This window comes from Pinus tabuliformis, chromosome X (assembly GCF_031772625.1).
Source record: "Pinus tabuliformis cultivar Carrire ecotype Pingquan chromosome X, CPIR1, whole genome shotgun sequence".
NCBI lineage: Eukaryota > Viridiplantae > Streptophyta > Pinopsida > Pinales > Pinaceae > Pinus > Pinus tabuliformis.
This window is the reverse complement of record NC_142308.1, coordinates 741426816-741447965: the sequence shown is the minus strand read 5'-3', so window position 1 is coordinate 741447965 and position 21150 is coordinate 741426816. Positions and strand designations below refer to the sequence as shown.

Genomic DNA, 21150 nt, shown 5'->3' with positions numbered 1-21150 from the left:
AGAATAATAGTCCAATTCTTAATTGAGAAAAATAAGCAAAGGAAAGAATACAAAATCAACATAGACCTAAGACACCAAAAGAAGGGAGTTGACCAACGAAATGAAGGGGAAAAAATAAATTAGGAAGACAATGCAGGGATTCAACAATTGTTGATCTTCCAACTATTGTCTCTATTCAATGTATTAGACCTTCTTCAATTTCCGATGGCCTCCATAAATTTTTGGTGATGGAAATGATCAATTTTGGCAATGACTTGACACTCCTCTATATAGATATAATGTTTTGTCATTTCAAAATGTTCGACCAAAAGCGAAGGAGCGAATCCTACAATGCTTGATGTCGACCGCATGGTCATGAATCATTTGTTTTATGGAGCAACCTGTTTCTCCAATGTAGGGGGTCTCACAGGAACATAGGATCACATAAACACTTTTCATGCTCTTAGGTCCACTCGGTCTTTAACAAATTTTAAGGTCCACTCGGTCTTTAACAAATTTTAAGAAACTTCGAATAGTGTTCAAAAACCTAAAAGTAGAAATAGTCTCGTGCTTCTTAAAAATACGAACAATCTTGTTAATAATCCCTTGAAGAAGTTGAACATTCCTAACCAAGTCATTTAACTTTTTAATTATCCTATGCTTTTAAGAAGGCCTAGAAGCAGGGCTTGAGACGTTGGTGCTTAATATAGCCATTAAGTAAGAAAAAATGAAATCAAATGAGAATGGATATCAAAACTTCTGGACTGCTGGAATAAATACAAAAGATGCATTCTATTTCTTATTGCATTGCTGATATGTGTTACAGACATACCGTCACCTTTGCCGTGCCCGTTAGTTAAAAAACGCCACGGTGGTTGGGAGGGGAATGAGCCCAGCAATGTCAAACAACCGCGGGGCTGTTGTTGCTGCCGCCGCGGCTGCCACTGTCACATTAACCATTGTAATTCTCTCACATTTTATCTTCTCCAAGAGAAAGAATTGTAGAGAAAAAACGACCACTTCCCTTGCAAAGCTCAGTCGTTCGAAATCCGTTGCAGATGGAGTCATCGGTGTTATTGGTAACACCCCGCTTATCAAAATTAACAGTTTGTCCGAGGCTACTGGCTGCGAGGTAACACATTATTTAACAACTTTCGGAACTCTTCAAGTATTTCTGTATTCTTAAAAATCTATGTGGGTTTATTCATATTCAGAGCATGGACTACTCTGCAACAGTGGTATAAATTAACCTAACATTGGACGTCGGGTTGTCTCTGTTTTCCGGGGATGGCTCCCAGCCATATTGCCATAGTTACTATTAGATGGTTTGTACAGTCATATCTGATAATAGGCACATGCTTTTTTGGTTTCTGAGTGGCCTAAACTATAATGCCAGAATTTTGGGTTTGGCTAGAATGTTATATTCATATTTAATTCTTTATCAGGTTTCCAATAAAAAAAAAATGGTTAAAAGGAGCTGTTAGTGTGATTCTCAACTCTCCAAAGCATGCATTTTTGGGGTTCTGACTTTTAAAAGTCTGAATTATAGTTTATATATTACCTAGAAGACCTTTTTGATAGATATCTACCTCTGTTGACAAAGATTTAGCCAGAAAGTGCTTACACGAGTACTAGGCAATAATGTCGACGACTAATTCAACCTTGATATGAAAAGTGAGCAACTGAGCCCTGATCTCAGGGCACAAGCAAAACAACCCAAAATTATACGCGGAGGCATTTATATTCTTTTTTAAAAAATAAATAAATTTCCTTTTTATTCTTTTGTCAGTGTGTCCCTTCCTGAATTGTTTTCAGTTTGAATCTCTTTGTTTGATAAAGAAATCTGGTTGCAGATTCTTGGGAAGGCGGAATTCTTGAATCCTGGAGGAAGTGTGAAGGATAGGGTCGCAGAAAAAATTATTCAGGAGGTAACGTTAACTTCTAACTCAGAGCTTGCCCCATCCCAATTATTATGTTAAATCCTCAAGGGATATTAACGTTAGTATTTCATCCACACTAACCATTTCATAAGTGGTAAAGAGGCTGCTTAACATTTACAGGTCGTAAAACAGTAGATTTTTGTAAAAGGCCAGATATGATATGGCGCTTCCTCATATTCCATGAATGGCTTCTGGGGTAAATGCCACGTACATAGTATTTCATGCATACTAACCATCACGATATGGTGCTTCCACACATTCTGTGAATGGCACCCGGAGCAAATGCCACTGGCATACAACATGTATGCCCAACCCCAAGGGACCCCACGGCTCTCTCCCTCTCTCTCTATATATATTTTTTATCCCTTCCCTCCCTCCCTTGAAGAAAATAGTCACGCCTTTTCATTATTGTACTACAACAAACCAACAAATCTGCTTGGACTTTTGATTACCGCTTTAGAAGGCTTAGTTCTATGATCTATCACTGGTATCCCTCCCTTACAGAGTTTGCAAACCCCCACAAGATCTTAAAAAAGCCATGTAGTCTCAATATAAATCAGGCTTGGCCAAAACATAAGCAAATGGAAGTCAAAGACCTCATTGAACACACGGACCAAATAAAACCATGATACAACTGGCCCTTACAAAGTGAAAAAAATCCTTTTAAATAAAAGCCTGAAACTAGTCAAGCAAACATTGTTGTGGAAAATACCTTAGTGGGACATCAAACTAGATGCCCGTTAAAGCAGATTTTAATCTTACTTCACTAGTTGAAGAACTAGTTGGGGAGAGATCTAGGGGAATAACCTTTGCCTCTTACCTTCTGATGAATCCTTGCCACATTGCTTTGAACTATGCCTTGAAATGCTTGAAACCTTTGTATTCACTTGGGTTGGAAACAAAGATGTCTCCAAACATTAGGAAAGAGCTCCCTTAACAATCACCATCAACTTGTCCACAAGGAGGAGATTTATAATCCTCTTGTGCTACCTCTTGAGCACCAGAGGAACTATGGACTCGATGAGTGAAGGAGAATTTTTGTAGTGAAATGTGAGAGATGCCCTCTTCTTATCCTTGTAGCATGGCCATACAAGGAGACCCCTTTGACTTAGACATCAGCAAGTATATCTGAGATGTGACAATCCCCTCACCACTGGTTTTGAGAACATATTGTGGAAGGGGGATCGACCTTAACCTCCAATGCCTTGGATACTCTGCTATCCCATGAAGTTGACTAAACAATGCCTTCAAAGCTTGTCATGTTAGATGCTTCTTCTCACCTGTTTTTGTCTTGTGAATCCTTCTGTTAGGGGAGATCAAACCCTTGTACATGACCTTTGGAGCCATCCATCAAAATGTAACTATGAGTTGGACAACATTGTATGGCATGGATACTTGCCATACATTAGGAGAGATTATTGATCCCATCAACTAATTGCAGGTGCAAACATAGACAATATACTCTGCTTGATCTAGGATAGGGACCTTTGACTATGGATCCCTAACTAAGGTGTCGCCTTGATCCTGGCAGATCTAGATTACTTCAAAATTCAAAGGTCTCAAAACTTGATGTAAAGGTAGCCATTACATAGAGCTTGACAAGAGCTTTTTGATGCTGCTTGAACAAGCTCAAATGGACTCTGTATGAGGAAGATATCACATTTGAAAGTTTTTGTAAAATAGGCAGAAAAAGGGGACAAAGGTGCCACGTGGCAGTCCCTCAGGGAGACATGTGGTAGCGGTACAAAATGACATGTGGCAGCACGAACATTGGATACATGGTAGGTTGATCGTACAATAAATGACATCACACAAATGTGGTAGATGGGGTGTTAGTGATGTGGCAGGACAAGTGGCATTTGAGGTTGTAGCAATGTGGCAACAGGTTGATTTGGTAGTGACCTTGACCAATAAGGGGTCACCACGTCGCAACCTTGATTGGTTAAGAAGGTACTAAAATAGTTTCGAAAATGACGGGAAGCAGATCGAACCCTTGACCTCATTGGGGTAAGTTCAACAAGTTACCATTGTGCCAATAGGTGCAGTTATAGTAGATATGAACCAAGTATATATAAAGTGTATCGATCGACCAACTGTCCAAAATTGGAGGTCCACGAACTTGACCACGTGACCTCCGGGCAGCTGCAACAACCATAACCACTGTGCAAACGAATTTCCATTCAAACCATTACCGAATAGACTAAATTTAAACCTTTGTTATAACAAATTGCCAAATGTGGGATTTTGTGCGTTCGACCCCAAAACCTCCCACAACAAACAAATGACTTACAACAACGTGCTAGCCAACATACCAAAATTTTCATGCCTTTATTGGAGTGGGAATCAAATTTGATTTCGATATGTAATCTGCCGAAGGTTGATTGGATTGCAATGCTCGACTCGACCTTGGGTTGGTTGGCACTCTAACGTTTTAAATGAATCAATGTTTTGCCACTGTGCCACAAGGAGGCTTTGTGCACGTAATTATCATTTATTTGTTTTAAGTTGTAACTATCTTTGCATAATTTGTAATAGGTGGATTTGTAGCTCAAATTTGGTGCAATTTTGGAGGTTTTAGTGGTTTTGGGAAAACTACTCACCTTGTAGCAGAGGAGGATAGTTTTTGTTGCTGGCTAGAGACTAGATGCTTGATATAACATTGAATTTTTGAGTATGATAGAAACGGCCTCCCAGTTGGAAGCTAGACTCGAAGACATAGCCCGAACATTGGGTGAAATCTGTTATCATTTTGGTGTTCTTGGTTTTCTTTGCTTCACTATCTTTTGCTATTATTGCTTCATTTGCAACATTATTATTGTTCCTAAGCATTGATTAAGTTAAGTGCTCATTCACACTTAGTAATTTTGCAAACTAATCAAGTTAAAGATCCAAATCACGCCTCCTCCCCAAGGCCTCACGTTGGATACTAATGGATGAGAAGTAAAAGGAGATCTACGTGAAACTCTAGTTGCCTTAGTGGAAACATCACTACCTCCCTCACTTAGAAGAATATATACATAATGGCCTCAAAACACTCTACTTCTTGTACAACAATGCCCTACTCGAGTAACGCTAAAGAATATGACCAACTTTGAGACAATATCGACAATGAGAGGGAGTATTCTCATAATCTAGCGTATTCATTTTCTGCCCACTTTGAAAACATTTTTTCTAGAATGTCATCATTTAGGTCCATTAAAATCATATTGTGGGGAACACCTTCTAGCCTAAGATTTTCAAGGGTTACACATTGGAAGGACCTAAGGCACATTGGAAGGACCTAGGACATCATTGATGGCTTTCAAAATCTTTGAATGCTATAGGTGGAGAAGCAAAACAAATAGTCAAATCCACAACACTTGTTTATCTCTATTTGCAAAGGAGGAATTGAAGTGCTAATCCTAGGGAAAGAGAACCAAGCCCACGTTGCCATAGAGCCATGCCCTCTTTGTTTAGTGCTACTTCCGTTTCCTTTGATGTTTCAAAGAAAAAAGAGAAGATACCTTGTTTAAAAGGAGAGATTTTGACCTTACCATCAATTGCCTCGCCCCATGCCAACTTGGATGGTTGAGGTTTTCCCTTGCAGAAATAATTAAATAGAACTCTATCACTTAACATTGCCACACCTTCAAAAATCTAATCATGAGGAAGAGAGGTCTTCCTTTCCACTGTGTGGATTTGAATGTAGTGTTTTTTCCTTCTTTGTCCTAGAGCTTCATTGTGCTTTGATTTTACCCCTCCATCAAATCCATGTCTATGCCCTCCTACCACATCCTGACCACAAAACTAGCTTGTCGTGGATACCCTACCTTTCTTACTCATGTTTCCCTCCAAATATATACATGCATATACATACATATGCACACACATATTAGCCAAGAAATATATATTTTTTTGAGGAACAAAGTCAAGTTTGGTCAATAAAAAAGTTATTGTTGAAAATATTGAGAGGGGGGTGAATCAGTATTTCACTTCAATTAGTTAATTTTTAATCTTTAGAGCACTAATTAATATTAACATAAGATCAAACATAAATCAACATCACAACGCCATTCAACAATGCACAATATCAAAGACAATACACAAGGGATTTTAGGTGGAAACCCTTTCGGGAGAAAAACCACCGAATGCTTCTTAATATAGGTCTTTAAAGATTACATTAATAGGAAACTCCAATTTCCAAGATTCTCCAACTAGAAGGAGGCTCCAACCCCCAATTTATCGTTGCAACTGAAAGGACGCTTTGACACCTTGGTTTACCAACTCCAACTGGAAGGACACTCCAACACCTTGGTTTACCAGCTCCAACTGGGAGGACGCTCCAACGCCCTGATTTACCAACTCCAACTGGAAGGATGCTCACACTCCTTGGTTTACTAACTCCAAGTGGAAGGACGCTCCAACAACCTAGTTTACTAGCTCCAATTGGAAAGACCCTCCAACGCCCTGGTTTACCAGCTCCAACTGGAAGGATGCTCCAACACAGGCTCCAACCTGCCCTAACACCACCTTGCCACCTTGAAGTGTTCTCCGGTTCCAACTTGAAGGAGACTCCAATCTCTCGCCTTGCACCACCCTGCCACCCTGCCGAAAGAATAAGATAGATACCACTAGTCGCACTGATCAACCACTGGATTCATAGCTCTAAGCACTGCTCAGTCACTGCTGTCAATGCACACTATTACTGCAATATCTCTACTTCTGCCCAATAGTCTCTTACTGTCAGCCGATATACACTTACCACAATACTACTTCTGCCACTGAAACCCTAGCTCAATCCATTAACATTCTTTGCTCAAACTGAACACGAAATCTTCAAACATTTCTCCTTTTATGTCATCAAACAGCAATACACGCCTCATACTCATAGCCAACATTTTCTGCTCACAAGTAGATGTCTTGACAATGACCCTCGATAAGACCAACAGAAGTATTTAGCAAATGCTCATGAATGAAATACTGGCAATATATAGCAGGCTCAACAAAGCTCATAGTACCATACTCTATCTACTGCATAATAGAGAGTACAAGATCTGAAATGATCAAATTAGCATCACATGATATATAACCAGCGTCAGTCGTGTTCTGTCCTTTGCAACTATATGTACTCAGATCACAGGATATGCTATGCAAGTCAACAAACTTTATCAAGCTGTTTACTGCCTTATCACTTCAGGCTTCAGGATTGCTTCTTGATGTAGGCCCTAGGGCTTCTAATCAGATCTCAACATTCAACTCAAGTGTACATAACTGAGAAATATATATACCTTAATTAGGTCTATTGTCGGCCACCGATTTGCTTCAGATTTCGTCGAGTGTACTGCCATGATGATGACCTTTTCTGTCACTTCACTGCCACTGATTTCTAAGAGATCTGTCCTTCAAACTGCTATAGCAGACATTGCCCCCCCTGTCTGCCTTTTTACCAGCCCTATGGCTCCAACTCTTTTTGTGCCCTAGTTAGAATCCAAACATAATCCACATGTCTGTCACAGAGAAAGTCCTCAGGTTGCATTGTCAATCTCAATGTTAGCTTCATAAATCAACTAATCAAATCCTTGCATTCTTGATCGTCTGCCAAAAGCTATAGGTGGCCCACTTTTTTTGCTTAACTTTGTCATCAGATTGATCTCACACGAAATATCAGCAAACTCAATACACCAACTGAATACAAATTTGAGCTTCTTTGCAATAACTAGACTGCTCACTCACACTATGTTTATGCAGTTAATCCTTGACAACATATCCAGTTTTGACAGTAGTATTCCTTTGTTTCACAGGTCAAAACCTAAATCTGTGACCAAAACCCTTTTTGATACATCTAGAGATAATCTGTGTATTGTTCTCTGTCCTAGCGGAATTTGGGGTTTGATGACTGTTATAGGAGGGAGCCGAGACAAGCCCTTGATCGAGTGTGAAATCAGCCTTGAGTAAGTGCAAAAATCACATTAGGTAGGATCCGCAGACAGTCAAGATTAAGTCATAAATCGAACTTCAGATTTGTGCTAGTAAATGTTGAAAAGGGGGGCGAGATTAGTGTTAGAGGTCTAGAACAATGGCTTAAGGAGCGCTGGATCAGCCTTAGAATGCCTCCAAAATCTAAGATCCAACAAACATTTTCGCTGTAAAGTCCTACACCTTCAACGAAGAACATCTTAGATCAATCTTATCAAATTTTGCTCAGCAGACCTTAAATGACCCTTACAGGTCTCCAAGCGACCTTACTCTAATTTCTGATATGGATATAACTCAGCGAATGGCACAAATGATGGATCTTGTTTCAGCGTTAGATAAGCCCAGACATATGCAAATAAAACTTCAGATGATGCACCTTAATCTCATTCTAAACGACTTGAAATGGAGTCATAGAAATGGGGCCTAGACTGCCCTAAATCACCATAGAATTTGGATGCAAAGCAATGTCATAGGGAGGATGAGATTTGGGCTCTTTAGCCTTATAACAAATCGGTAATTTTCTTTCAAGCGGCTCAGATTGCTCCAAAAATGGTACAAAAGAAACCTCAAACAAGCCCTTCAATTGCTATTCTAAAATTTCTTAATGTAGGTCCTGAAGAAGGGCTACAACAGGCCTCAAAGTCTGCAAGATGAACCTACATGGACTTGCTTCACAAATTCATTTAATTTGGGCTCGGATGTACTTCAGAAACCCACGAAATATTGCCTCAGATAAGCCACAGAAACCCGAATCCTAGACTTCAGGAAGGCCGCAGAGATGTGCCCTTAGATAGCCTCGGATCAACACATCCATGAATGGCAGTTATCCTTGATTCGTCCACCATAAGAGACTCAGAGAATATGTACAGATAAGCCTGCTTAGATGACTTCACAAGCCAACAAAAAGCCATACATTAAGCCCAAACAATCCCCAGAAAAACCCTCTGCTGCAACTTGGCCTCCTGATTTTCGTGACAAAGCTGGCCTAAGAGGTCTCAGAGATGAGACACTTGATTACTTCATGCAAGAGGGGTGGACATCTCCCCCTTTTTATGCTTAATGGAGGGGATAAAAGGTGGCACCTTTTGGAGGGCCGACTTGCATTTGAATTTCAAAATGAGATTTTGGAGCCAAGAAAACCAACAGTCATTAAGGCCGACTTTAATTCAAAATTTTAGGTTAATTTTCCCTTGATAAATTCTTCTTTTGCAATCTGACTTTGACTAGGATAGGCCCATCAAAATTTTAAGTTAATTTTCTTGAATGAAGAAAAACACTAATAACCAATTGATATGCTTCCCTTATCATCTCGTTGAGGGGCTTCTTGACCAAACTTCGGGGCTTCAACTTTGAACAGCCATATCTCCTGAACCACGAGGAGTTATGTGGTGTGGCACCTACTGTTGGAATCAACACAACGAGGAGAATCAAATGATGATGGTCTCAGATCAAAATCACTATCTTGTATATCCATTTTGCTCAACAAGTGTGGGGCATCTAGGGCTTCCCTTCCACTCTTCCAGGGCTTCTTGTCATGTGGAGCTTCTAATCAATGCAGATTAGACGAATATTAAGAGTGTTCAAGGACCGACGTTGGCATCATTGACAACACCATTCAACATTAAATGGCTTGAAGGTTGGTAATCATTACCTTGTAGAGCACTCCCATTTCTTCCTTGGAATTTTTGGATGGGAGGTGGATTGATTGCCAATGTTGTGGCTAGTAATCATGTGTGCTCAACCAGATTGGAACTTGTGACCTCCCCATTGGCAACATGCCTTTGGTGGATGGTTCCAACTGATTGAGAACCCTTGGGGCTAATTTTCCAAGGAATACATATATACATACATACATATATATATATATATATATATATATATATATATTTATTTATTTATTATTATTATTATTTTTAGCTTATTTCCAATTTTGAAATTCATGAATGATATTAATTTTTTTTCCTTTTTCTCTTGTGGTTTTATCTCTCTCTCTCTCTCTCTCGCCAGTGCGTGCACACACACATACTGATACACAATTTTTTTTCAAAAAATACCATTCACGAATTTCAAAGTTGGAATATTGTTCTACATTTTTTTTAAATATGTAAAATAAAATCTCGAGGAAACCCTCTGTGCCCTTCCCCTCATTTCGAGGATGTTACCTAGGATAAATGGATTCTATTGAAGCTCTACGCTTTGTCAACATAGTGCTCGAGGTCATTACAACAATATACTCATTAAGGCTTAATGTGTTACTTGCAAGTATTGAAGCTAGGTGGGGAGGATAACACTCCTCACAATGGCCCAAGCTAGACCCAATTGACAAAAATACCTTTCTACATATCATATTACACCCTTTTACAGCATATTTTACACATCAATGTTCAATTTCCTAATACCATTTTACACCATGTTCAATGTTTATTAGCATCAATTTAAAATTGAAAATATCATGAGACATAAACATTGAGGCTCTAAATGGTCCCTAGAGTCCAAATAACATCACAGTATTGTTTGTGTTGAGAAACCAAGATGCTAGTAGATTAGGATTGATTTCTCTTAACTTGATAATTACTTGTGAATGTTTGTTGGCTTCTTATTAAATTTATATTCCCTTCATCAAGCAATTACCAACATGTACACAACATGAAGATCACGAAGAGACAAAGAACACGAAAATTAGGCTCCAAGCTAGGGCAAAACCCCCAAGGGGGAAACCCAAAAATCCTTCTTATAGAATCAGATCAAAGTGAGATATCCAAAACCCAAAACCAAGACCAAGACTGTCACAAAGTTTCCAAGTCAACCCTCCTCCAAGTCACCTCCACCAAGTCAAAGTCAACAAATTCAATGCTAGTCAAATCTCTAAAATTCTTTTTAAACTGTAGAGAATCTCGGTCCTGTAATGAAGGTCGAATTTCAACTTTGTAATAGCCTCTGAAAAATCATAGGAACTTCACACGTGTGGACAAAAATAGGGTAGAAACAACTCGTCATCTCTCTCTTTTGACTTCACTCTCTCCTTTGTCTTTCGCTGTCTTTTCTTCTTCTTCTTGCACAAAAATTGATGTGATTGGATTGGTGATGAATTGGCTCCTCAAGTGATTGAATAGACTCATATTTATAGCTGTCCAGGAGGTTGAATAACTACCTCTTTAGGCCGACTTGGTCTTGTGAATGACATTTTGACTCAAGACAAAAATAATTTTCCTTTTCTTACAAGAAGTCCAAATGGGACTTTGACTCAATTACATTTCATTTACTCATAATAAATTTTCTTTGACTCTATTGACCCTATAAGCATGAAGAACATGCTTTGACTAGAAATAAAATAATAATAATGAATATAATAAATACATTAATATTACATTTGAATTACATTATGAAGACCGACACTAGTTACATTTCCAACACTCCCGCTTAACTAGGGAGGTGTTAAAAATGACACAACAAAATACTCTCAAGTTGGAATATTCATATAAGAAGGGTTCAGATTGATAAACATCATCATAACCAACATTGTCAAAAATAGCAAGGCCTTGACTAACAAGGTCTATCTCTCCACTAGATCATAGCAAAATGCTGGGAGGCATAAATTTGGACACCACCGCCTCTCAAGGCACATATTGTTAAAATAGGTAACTAGGTTCAGTCTTCATAAATATGAAACGTACTCTTGATTCTTGTATATTGTAAAAAGAAAGGAAAATTATTATTATTATTTTTGTAGCATGGGTTTCATGCTCATGATCAATTTATTAGTAGGTCAAGCACCCATTGAGTGCTTCTAGGGTTTGTCATTGAGTCAAGAAGTCAATTGAGTCATTGTCATATGAAGAAGACCCCATTGGGCATCTTGTATTATGTCAAGAGAATTCATTTGAGTCAAAAAGTGACAAAAGACCCCCCTTCAAGACAAGTCGGCCTACAAGCAACTATTCAACTATCTGGAGAAGCCTATATACAAGGAAACTTCAACCTCATTTGAGATATCATCATCAATCTTACAAGAAGTTCGATCTAAGCAAGAAGAAGACCAAAAGAAGAGCGAAAAAGAGGAGAAGAACCAAGAAGAAGATATCGAAGTTTTTGGAACTGTTTTTTGGGCTATCACTCTCACACGTGTGAGGTATCTAGGGTAAATTCTGTTGCAACAACGTCAAATTGCAGCCACCACAAAGAAGTCGAAATTAGGGTTAAAAGAAGTCAAGATTGCAGGCCGAATTGTCAAGGGAGAATAGACTAACCAAGCGAAGGAGAAAGGAGGCCAGTTTCACCATCTTCTCTCACACGTGCCAATCTAGGGTTTCTGCAGAAGAGACCGAAAGTTGTAGGTCAAGTAGGCCGAAAATTACAGTTAAAGTTGCAGGTCTGAAATCTTGTTCGAAGGAGAAGTTGTAGCTGCTATGAGGCTAGGTTGACTTTGTGACAAGGAAGTTCTTCAAGGAGAAGTTTGACTTGGTCTTGAAGGGGTCTTTGTCAAGGGTCATAGGTCTTGGAATTTGTCATTCCAAGTTCTATAAGAAGAGAAGAGTTCTTGTAGGTTTGCCTCTCAAGAGGAGAGGTTTTGGCCATGGCTTATAGCCTATATCTTATGTCCTTTTGTCTCATTGTTCTTCATTGTTTGGTAGCTGTTTGATGATAGAAAACACAATAATAATCAAGTGAAAAAAGAATCTAATCAAGTTAAGTAAAAATACATCACAAGTAGTTATCAAAGTTAGAGAAATCATCTATTAAGTTGCCCCTAGATTTCTCAACATGGTATCAGAGCTAAGGTGACAAGACAAGGAGAGGCAACTTGAAGATCATTAATTGAAGAAGGATACATAAGGGACGAGCACAAGGAGATAATAAAAAAGGACTAATCCACACATCATCTTGAAGGAAGGAACTAAGGAACATCAAAGAGGACTACCCATCTCATCACAAGGATCATATTGTCTAGAAGCAACAACACTTTGAAGAAGAAGAAGACCTCAAAGACCCCACCTCATTCAAAGAAGGACTCTACACTTGAAGCATTCTTGGGAAGCTCGCGCATTATACAAATCATCATCCAAAAGAGCATGTCATCATCAAAAGAATCAAGGCCATCTCCCCCGCATTGAAGAAAGAATCTCATCTCTAAAGAAGGGCATCTCCATCGACGAAGAAACATTATCTTTTGAAGGAAGAAATCATCATCAAGAAGGCATCAAGTTGAAGATATCATCATCAAGGAGCATCTTCACTTGACAAGTAAGTATCTTTATATTTATGTCTGAATCTACTATCAACATGACTTCATTCTGCAAGGAAAACAACAGACTGGCTGGGTCATTAAATTTCCTTGCATGGAAGAAGATGATAGATTTGGTCCTCATAGAGAATGAAGTTATTGAATATGTTAAGGGTTCAATCTCCAAACCATCTCAAGAGAAATCTCAAGCACTATCAAAGTACATGAAAGGGGAAGTAAGGGCTCAAAGAATCCTCATAGAATCAATCAAGGATTCACTCATCCCTTATGTAGCAAAGATGGAGACATTGAAAAAATTCTATGAAAAGTTGGTAGAATTGTTTTTCGTAAGCATTGCAGGAGAAGTTATATCGTTGATAACTGAACTATACAAGATGAAGGTATCAAAGGAAGAAGGGGTAGCGTCATACCTTATGAGGGTATCTCAAATAAGAGATCAACTACAAGAGCTTGGGGAAATAATGTCTAATAAAGAAATGACCATTGTTGTACTCAATGCACTACTTGATGAATGGGGCAACTTTATGTCAAGTATCTATGGAAAGAAGGAAGCCACTCCATTCAGTGAACAATGGTCATTATGCAAGATTGAAGAAACCAGACTAAAGGCAAAGAGTGATGTTGGATCAAGTGAACAAACTAAAGCATATGCTACCATGGCTAGGAAGAAAGGGAAGTTTGGAAAGTTTGATCCTCGGAAAAAGAAAGAAATTGACATGCCAAAGATCCAATGCTATGAATGTAATGAATATGGGCATTTCAAGAGGAATTGTCCTAAACTCAAGAAGGTCAACAAGAAGAGAAGGGAAAGAAATGAAGCCCATGTCACCGAAGAAGTAGAGGAACCAGATAAGAAGTCAAAGAAGGAAGAAGTGATAGACCTCCACTATTAGAAGGTCTCTCACAGACTTTCAATCATATAGAACTTAGCAATCATGATGGAAAGCATCACAAGTATGATAGGATGCATTATAGCAGTGATTGATATGGCATCAATCATCATGCTAAAAGGGAAGTAGCTCATGACATCATGGAAGGATAACCGAAGTAAAAGTTGATATGGTTGAAACTTATTGCTTATGCTATCTCCATTAGAAGCATAGAGGAATAATCTATGTAGCAATTTGAATAAAGAAAGTCATGTAGCTAGATAAGAAATCATCACACCTCATCATCATTAAAAGGAAGTACTTGCAGAATAAGGATCATTAAGATCCTCCATTGGAATCTTTATTAGAAGGTTCACGTCTACTTAGAAGAAGCAAGTGTCACATAGATGGTCTACATTCCACCTATTGTGGGATCCACAGGTTAGAAGGATGATGGTATGATGACAAAGATGTGCAACATGTCAAGTTGGTTGAAGTATTTTCATATTCAAGAAAGGAAAGGAAGTTGCGAGAAGAAAGTCTAGATGACCACATAAAAGAAAAGGTATGCATGTATTTGCTAACTTTGATAGATAGATGGAGAAGACATATCATCCCTTGGTTGCAGATAGGATGGATATAAGGATCTATCTCATGAGCATGACTAAATGAGAAGGAACTCTTCCTCTGAATGATACATGAAGGATACAATATACCTTGAACTCTTCTATATGATGACATGATGGGATCAACATTGTATGACATCACGGAGAATACGAGGTGGTTGGAAACCGTGATTTCTATGATGGAGGAACTATGTATAGAAGATCTTGAGGAAGCAATATGTGAAGAAGGTGAAAGAAGAGTTCGTGAATGATGTATCTACAAGATAAGACAAATCAACATCTGATAACTAGAAGGATTAGATATGACATCTCCATGGAGAAGGATGTTGATGTTGCAAGAAGCTGATGTCATGACGAAAGACCACCCTGGAAAGGTAACTTTGATTTGATGTTCATTTTGATTCTTGAAAGCATATGGTTGGGTTGTTACAGGGCTACCAAAAGAGGGTTGTAGAAAGTCACCTACAACTAGTACTCATCAGATTGGATGAAAGATCCTGAAAGAAACATGACTTGGAAAGGTAGCTGTATAAAGGAAAGCCAAATGATGACTAGAAGATCACTTTCAGATGAAGAGAAGGATGACATGACTATTGGTTCAACTCTATGGTTCGTTGAAAGGAAGTGATGGAGAAAGATGGCCAAAGCCCTACAAAGAAGTTTTGAAAGAAAAAGGCTCCATGATGAAGAAATTGAAGTTCATGACATGATACAAAAAGAGGAACTCTACAAGCAACTGATAGTACCATGATCTCCACTAAAGAACATATAGCTGCTGTTGGAAACAATTCCCTAGTTAAGAGGGAGCTTGGGTATATTCCTTGTACAGGAATGATTAGATCATCCCTAGTTGAGGAGGAGTGACAGATATGGTTCTCCACTTCATGTGTAACTAGGTTCGGTTTTCATAATGACATGTAATTATGCTTTTATCTAATGAGATGTAAAGAAGAAAAATAAAATATTGTAATGCTTGCATCATGGATTTCATGAGCAAGATATTTTATTTTCGAGTCAATACTCCCATTGAGAGTCTTTAGGAATTATTTGTCATCTAGTCATAAAATGTTAAGAGTCATTGTCATGTGATGAAGTCATGTTACACTTTGTATAAGGTCAAACTTTGTCTATGTAAAGTATCCTCCAAGACCTTGTCACTTATCCTCTTCAAGTCGGCCTACAACGATGGAAGAACATGCTAGAAGAACTAGTGAACATGTCAGCCTAAAGGAAATGTGTGGAGGTGTATATATAGCCACACTCAGCCTCACTTAGAGGCAAGCAACTCGACAAACATTTGTTGAAGAAGAAGTGCGAAGAAGAGAGAAGTACGAAGAAGGATAAGGAAAGTTTCTTCTGGGGCAGCGAAGAAGGTTTCTTTTAGGGCAGTGAAGAAGGTTTCTTCTGGGCAAGCGAAGGAGAGGTTTCTTCTGTGCAAGCGAAAGAGAGGTTTCTTTTGGGCAAGCAAAGGAGAAGTTTCTTTTGGGCAAGCGGAGGAGAGGTTTCTTCTGGGGCAGCGAAGGAAGGATTCTTCTGGGAGACCGAGATAGAGATCTAGAGACAAAGTTTCTCTAGAGGAAGCTTGTGATATCATAGAGATCGAGTTTCTCTAGGAGAAGTCGAGAAGAAGCCGTGTGAAGGATAGAGATCGAGTTTCTTTGGAAGGAGTCGAGGAGAGCAGTTCGAGATCAAGAAGAAAGTCGAGAAAGGGAAGAGGTAGAGCATCAAGGTTAGTGACAAGGTTCTTGGGAGGATACTAGAGTCAAGGGTCTATGTCATGGTCTTGGTACTCATCAATTGAAGATCTAGAAGAAGAATTTTGATCGGGTTTTCCTCTCAAGAGGTGAGAGGTTTTGGCCCTGGCTGACAAGCCTACATACTGTGTCACTTGTATTTTATTGTGCATATTGGTAATTGTCTTGATGAAAAGAACACAATAATAACATAACGAAGAAAATATTATAAGCTAAGAAGTAAAAGTATATCACAAGCAATTATCAAGTAGAGAAATCTTTTAACTATTCATGCCCTAGATTTCTCAACATGGTATCAGAGCTTAGGTGTTGAAGTCAAGAAGGGGCATTCAAGCAAGTAGACACATGAGAATCAAGCTTCAAAGAAGGATCAAAGCAAGTCAAAGAACACCAAGCAAGAAATCAAGATCTACCAAAACCCTAGATCGAAGAAATATACTCTAGCAAGAGTCTTGAAATTATCTTCAAGAAGGAAGCAGGAAGAAAGACCGAAACCCTAGAAGCACTTCAAAGATCATCACTCATACATCACCAAAGGAGTGGAAGCTCTTCAAATCTAAGGAAGGTTAGATCGAAAGGCAATCTTCTCTTTATTGAAGCAAGGATCTCATTTGGAAAAAGATCATCCTAAAGAAGGCAGTCTTCCCTCGTCGAAGTAAGAACCTTCTTAAAAGGATCATCAAGTTCATCATCAAGTTGAAGATTCGATCTTCACAAGTAAGTACCTTTTTATTATAATCTAATCTAGTAAAAATGACTTCATGTTTCAAGGAGAACCGTAAGTTGGTTGGGATATCAAACTTCCTTGAATGGAAAATAAGGATAGACATAGTCCTCGAAGTAAATGAAGTCTTTGATCATGTCTATGGAAGGGTCTCCAAGGCATCCAAAGAACAAGCATTATCTGAATACATGGAAAGGGATCTAAAGGCTCAAAATATTCTCAAGGAATCTATCAAAGATCCTCTCCTTTCCAATGTAGCCGAGCTGGAGACATCTAAAGAAATATATGATAAGCTGGTAGAATTTTTCTCTGAAAACATGATAGAAAAGACCATATCACTTAGATCTGATCTATATAAATTGAAGGTATGAAAGGATGAAGGGATATCGTCATGTCTTTCAAAAGCATCTCAAATAAAAGGTCAATTGCAGGATCTGGGAGAGATGGTATCTGAGAAAGAAATGATCTCTGTTATTCTAAATGCACTGACTGATGAACAAGGTAACCTCATATCTACTAAGGAAGAGGAAGCTATCCCATTCATCAAATTATGGTCTCTCTACAAGGCAGAAGAAGACAAGATGAAGAAAGAAAGTGACAAAAGATCAGATAGAAGGGATCAATTAGTGACAAGAAGAAAAGGGAAATTTGGAAAGTTTGGTCCTCCAAAGAAAAAGAAGAACATGGCTAAGGAAAGATGCTATGGTTGTCAGAAACTTGGGCACTATAGAAGAGATTGTCCTAAATGTAAGAGGGACAGGGAAGAAGCCCATATTACCGAGGAAGTGAAAGAACCTGAGACAAAGAAGCTTAAGAAGGAAGAAGCAAAAAAAATCTCTACTATGACTGAGATAATCTTCTTCACTAAAAGGTACTTCTCACTTATAATTTATAGATAGGAAGCAATGTAGGATGCATTAGATTAGAAAATAGCATCATGATAGAAGCATTAGGAGTAAGAGCTCGTGACATGGGAAACAGGGAGAATGTCTGGAATAAATTCTATTGATTACAAAGAATAAAAGCTCTTGGAAACCTCATTATGATACTTATAGAAAGAAGTAGAGGTCATCATCGACTGGGATCATCATACAATAGTCAATAAGGAAACATTTGTCGGGTGAGGATATGAAAGATCCTCAAGTTTCTCTGATGGGATCCTTATCAAATGATTCACCGATCTAGAAAGGAAGCAAATGTTTCATCAGGAAGTCCAACTCATGGGATTCAAGGGATGATGGTATGATGACATAACAAGAAAGCAGATCTAAAGGATAAAGTTCTTTCAAATAAAGCTGCTATAGGAAGTCTGGATGATCGAAAGGAAAGATGAGGTACGTATGCTTAAATAGGTTATTGTGAAAGTCATGTGATATGGTTGTAGATAATATGGATCACTATTTCCATCTTGGGAAACATGATAAAAGAAAAAGGGATCTCCTCCTCCAACAGATTGCAACAAGGCATAAGTCACACTAGATGAAGTCAACATAATATGTTCTCATATGAATCATGAAGGAGTTGACTACAATTAAGGAACTCTGATTGGAAGCTCCTGAGAATGAAGTGTGTGAAAATAAAAGGAAGAGATTGTGAAAATATGCAACAAAGGTAGAAGGCATTCAACATCCGAGACCAAGAAGAGTTGACTAGAATATCTCCTAGAAAGATATGAAGACTTTGTAGGAGTCAGAAAAAGAAGGAGACCCTTGACAATGAATATCTTTAGGAGATGTGTCAATTTGCATGCAACAGTAGGATGCTGATACCTACAGGAAGATGTCATGATGAAAGACCATCACAAAGGTAACTTTGATTTAAGTGTTCATTTCATTTTTGAACTAATATTTGGATGGGCTTATGTAGGATTGCCAAAGGGAAGATCCGTAGATGACTTCTAAGAGGACCATATTGAAGGATGTAAGATCCTTTTGGAAAATAGGGCATAAAGAAAGCAGCATGACATGAAGCAAAAGCCAGATGGAAAAACTGATGAATCACTTTTTGATGAAATGAGGACATGATTAACTCATGGATGAAAGTGATGGATGGTTTGTGCCCTATGTAGAAGACCCAAAAGATGAAGACTCCATGCCGAAGAATAAATTCATGTCATCGAAGGAAGGAGCTCTTCAAGCAACTGGTTGTTCCATGATCTCCACATGAGGAGCCGTTGTAGGTCGGTCCCTAGTTAAGAGGGAGCCTGAAAAAAAGTTTCTTACTAGGAAGAAACATGGAAATTCCTAAGCCAAGAGGGAGCTTAGGTACATTCCTTTTTGTTGGAATGAGTACATTCCTTTATTGGAATATGTCCTCTCTATTTGAGAGGGAGAGATAGACATGTCATTCTGGTCTTCACCTCGGAAGACAGAATGGAGGATTGGGTAATCATTTGGCATTTGATACTCTTTGAGGATGAGATAGGGCATCCAACAAAAGAGGTAATCGTGGAGGACCGATATTCTTTGAGGGTTGGGGAGTCCAAGATAAGAATAATCCTCATGGGACATATCCTGAGTACCCAGGTAGGGTATCTTCCGAGAGAGACAATGATGAGTATGTCTATAAATCATTGGTCTCGCCAACATTGAGCTCAGATCTTGTGGAGAGATGGAGGTGTTAGTCAAGGCCTTGCTATGGAACAATGTTGGTTGATATGATGCTATACAAATGAGTTACCAATCCGAATTCTTCTTATGAGAAATTCTTCAAATTGAGAAAGTCCAAGTACCATTATGAATACCTCCCAAGTTAAGAGGGAGTGTTGAAAAATGTAACTAGGTTCGGTCTTCATAATGACATGTAATTATGTTTTTATGTAATGAGATGTAAAGAAGATAAATAAAATATTGTAATGATTGCATCATGGGTTTCATGAGCAAGAGATTTTATTTTTGAGTCAAGACTCCCATTGAGAGTCTTTAGGAATTGTTTGTCATTTAGTCATAAAATGTCATTGTCATGTGATGAAGTCATGTTACACTTTGTAAAAGGTCAAACTTGTCTATGTAAAGTATCTTCCAAGACCTTGTCACTTATCCTCTTCAAGTTGGCCTACAACGATGGAAGAACATGCTAGAAGAAGTTGGCCTAACCTCTAGTGAACATGTCGGCCTAAAGGACGTGTGTGGAGGTGTATATATAGCCACACTCAGCCTCACTTAGGCAAGCAACTCGACAAGCATTTGTTGAAGAAGAAATGCGAAGAAGGGAGAAGTACGAAGAAGGATAAGGGGAGTTTCTTATGTTGAAAAGTGTAGCTAGGTTCGGTCTTCATAATGACATGTAATTGTGACTTTTGTAAATTATGTAATGAAGAAAATAAAACTATTTTTGTAAGCCTTGCTTCATGGGTTTCATGAACAAGTGATTTTATTTTAGATGGCTCCCAATGAGAGCCTTAGTATTGGTCATTAAAAGTCAAAGAGTCTATGTCATGTATGAAGAACCCTTCTTGGGGATATAACAATGTATATAAGTCTATAATGTGTCCAAATAGCCCTCCAGCGACAAGCACACAATCCTCTTCTTATGTCGGCCTCAAGATGAATAAATGAACTCATGTCGACTCACATAATGGAGACACACTGGTTCACCAACTCAGGTCAGCTTAATATGTCAGACAAACCACCATAAATAGCAACCTCGGCCCACTTCACAGAGACACAAAATTCAGATATCTTCTCTGAGTTTTTCAGTGATGAAAACAAAACTTCACATGAATAGTGGAAGGATATATTTCACATATCTCTGTGATTTCAGATGGGAAGAACAAAAGACAGTTTCAGATCTCTGGCACAGTGAGAAGGTTTGGATATCTTTGAGATTTTCAGAGGTAAAACACAGATGCAAGCTCGGATAGGAATGCAAAAAAATGTTTCGGTAAAGGAGCTCAGATCAGGGTACTAAATTGCAGCAAACAAATTCGGTATTGTCTCACAGTCAAGAGTGGATCTCGATCTTGGTACAACAAGAGAAGTTTCGGTGATATTACAGTGATGTCTCCCCACTGTCTCATGAAGAAGGTCTTGGTGCCACACTGCCACTCATGAAGAAGGTCT

At 38.6% G+C, this 21150-nt stretch overlaps 1 protein-coding gene across 2 annotated transcripts in view; it reads left to right on the top strand.

Annotated features, from left to right (window-relative positions):
- The first annotated feature begins 712 nt into the window (after nt 1-712).
- The window catches only part of LOC149142036 (Pyridoxal-5'-phosphate-dependent enzyme family protein), a 252646-nt gene continuing 232208 nt past the window's right edge, over nt 713-21150 (top strand). Inside the window, exons 1-2 of one of the 2 annotated variants that reach the window (XM_089447952.1) lie at nt 714-1111; nt 1833-1907. In XM_089447952.1, coding sequence (XP_089304078.1) covers nt 866-1111; nt 1833-1907 — 321 coding nt within the window. In that variant the 5' untranslated portion in view covers nt 714-865. Of the gene's footprint in view, nt 1112-1832; nt 1908-21150 lie in introns of both variants that reach the window. The other variant, XM_089447953.1, reaches the window with a different exon arrangement.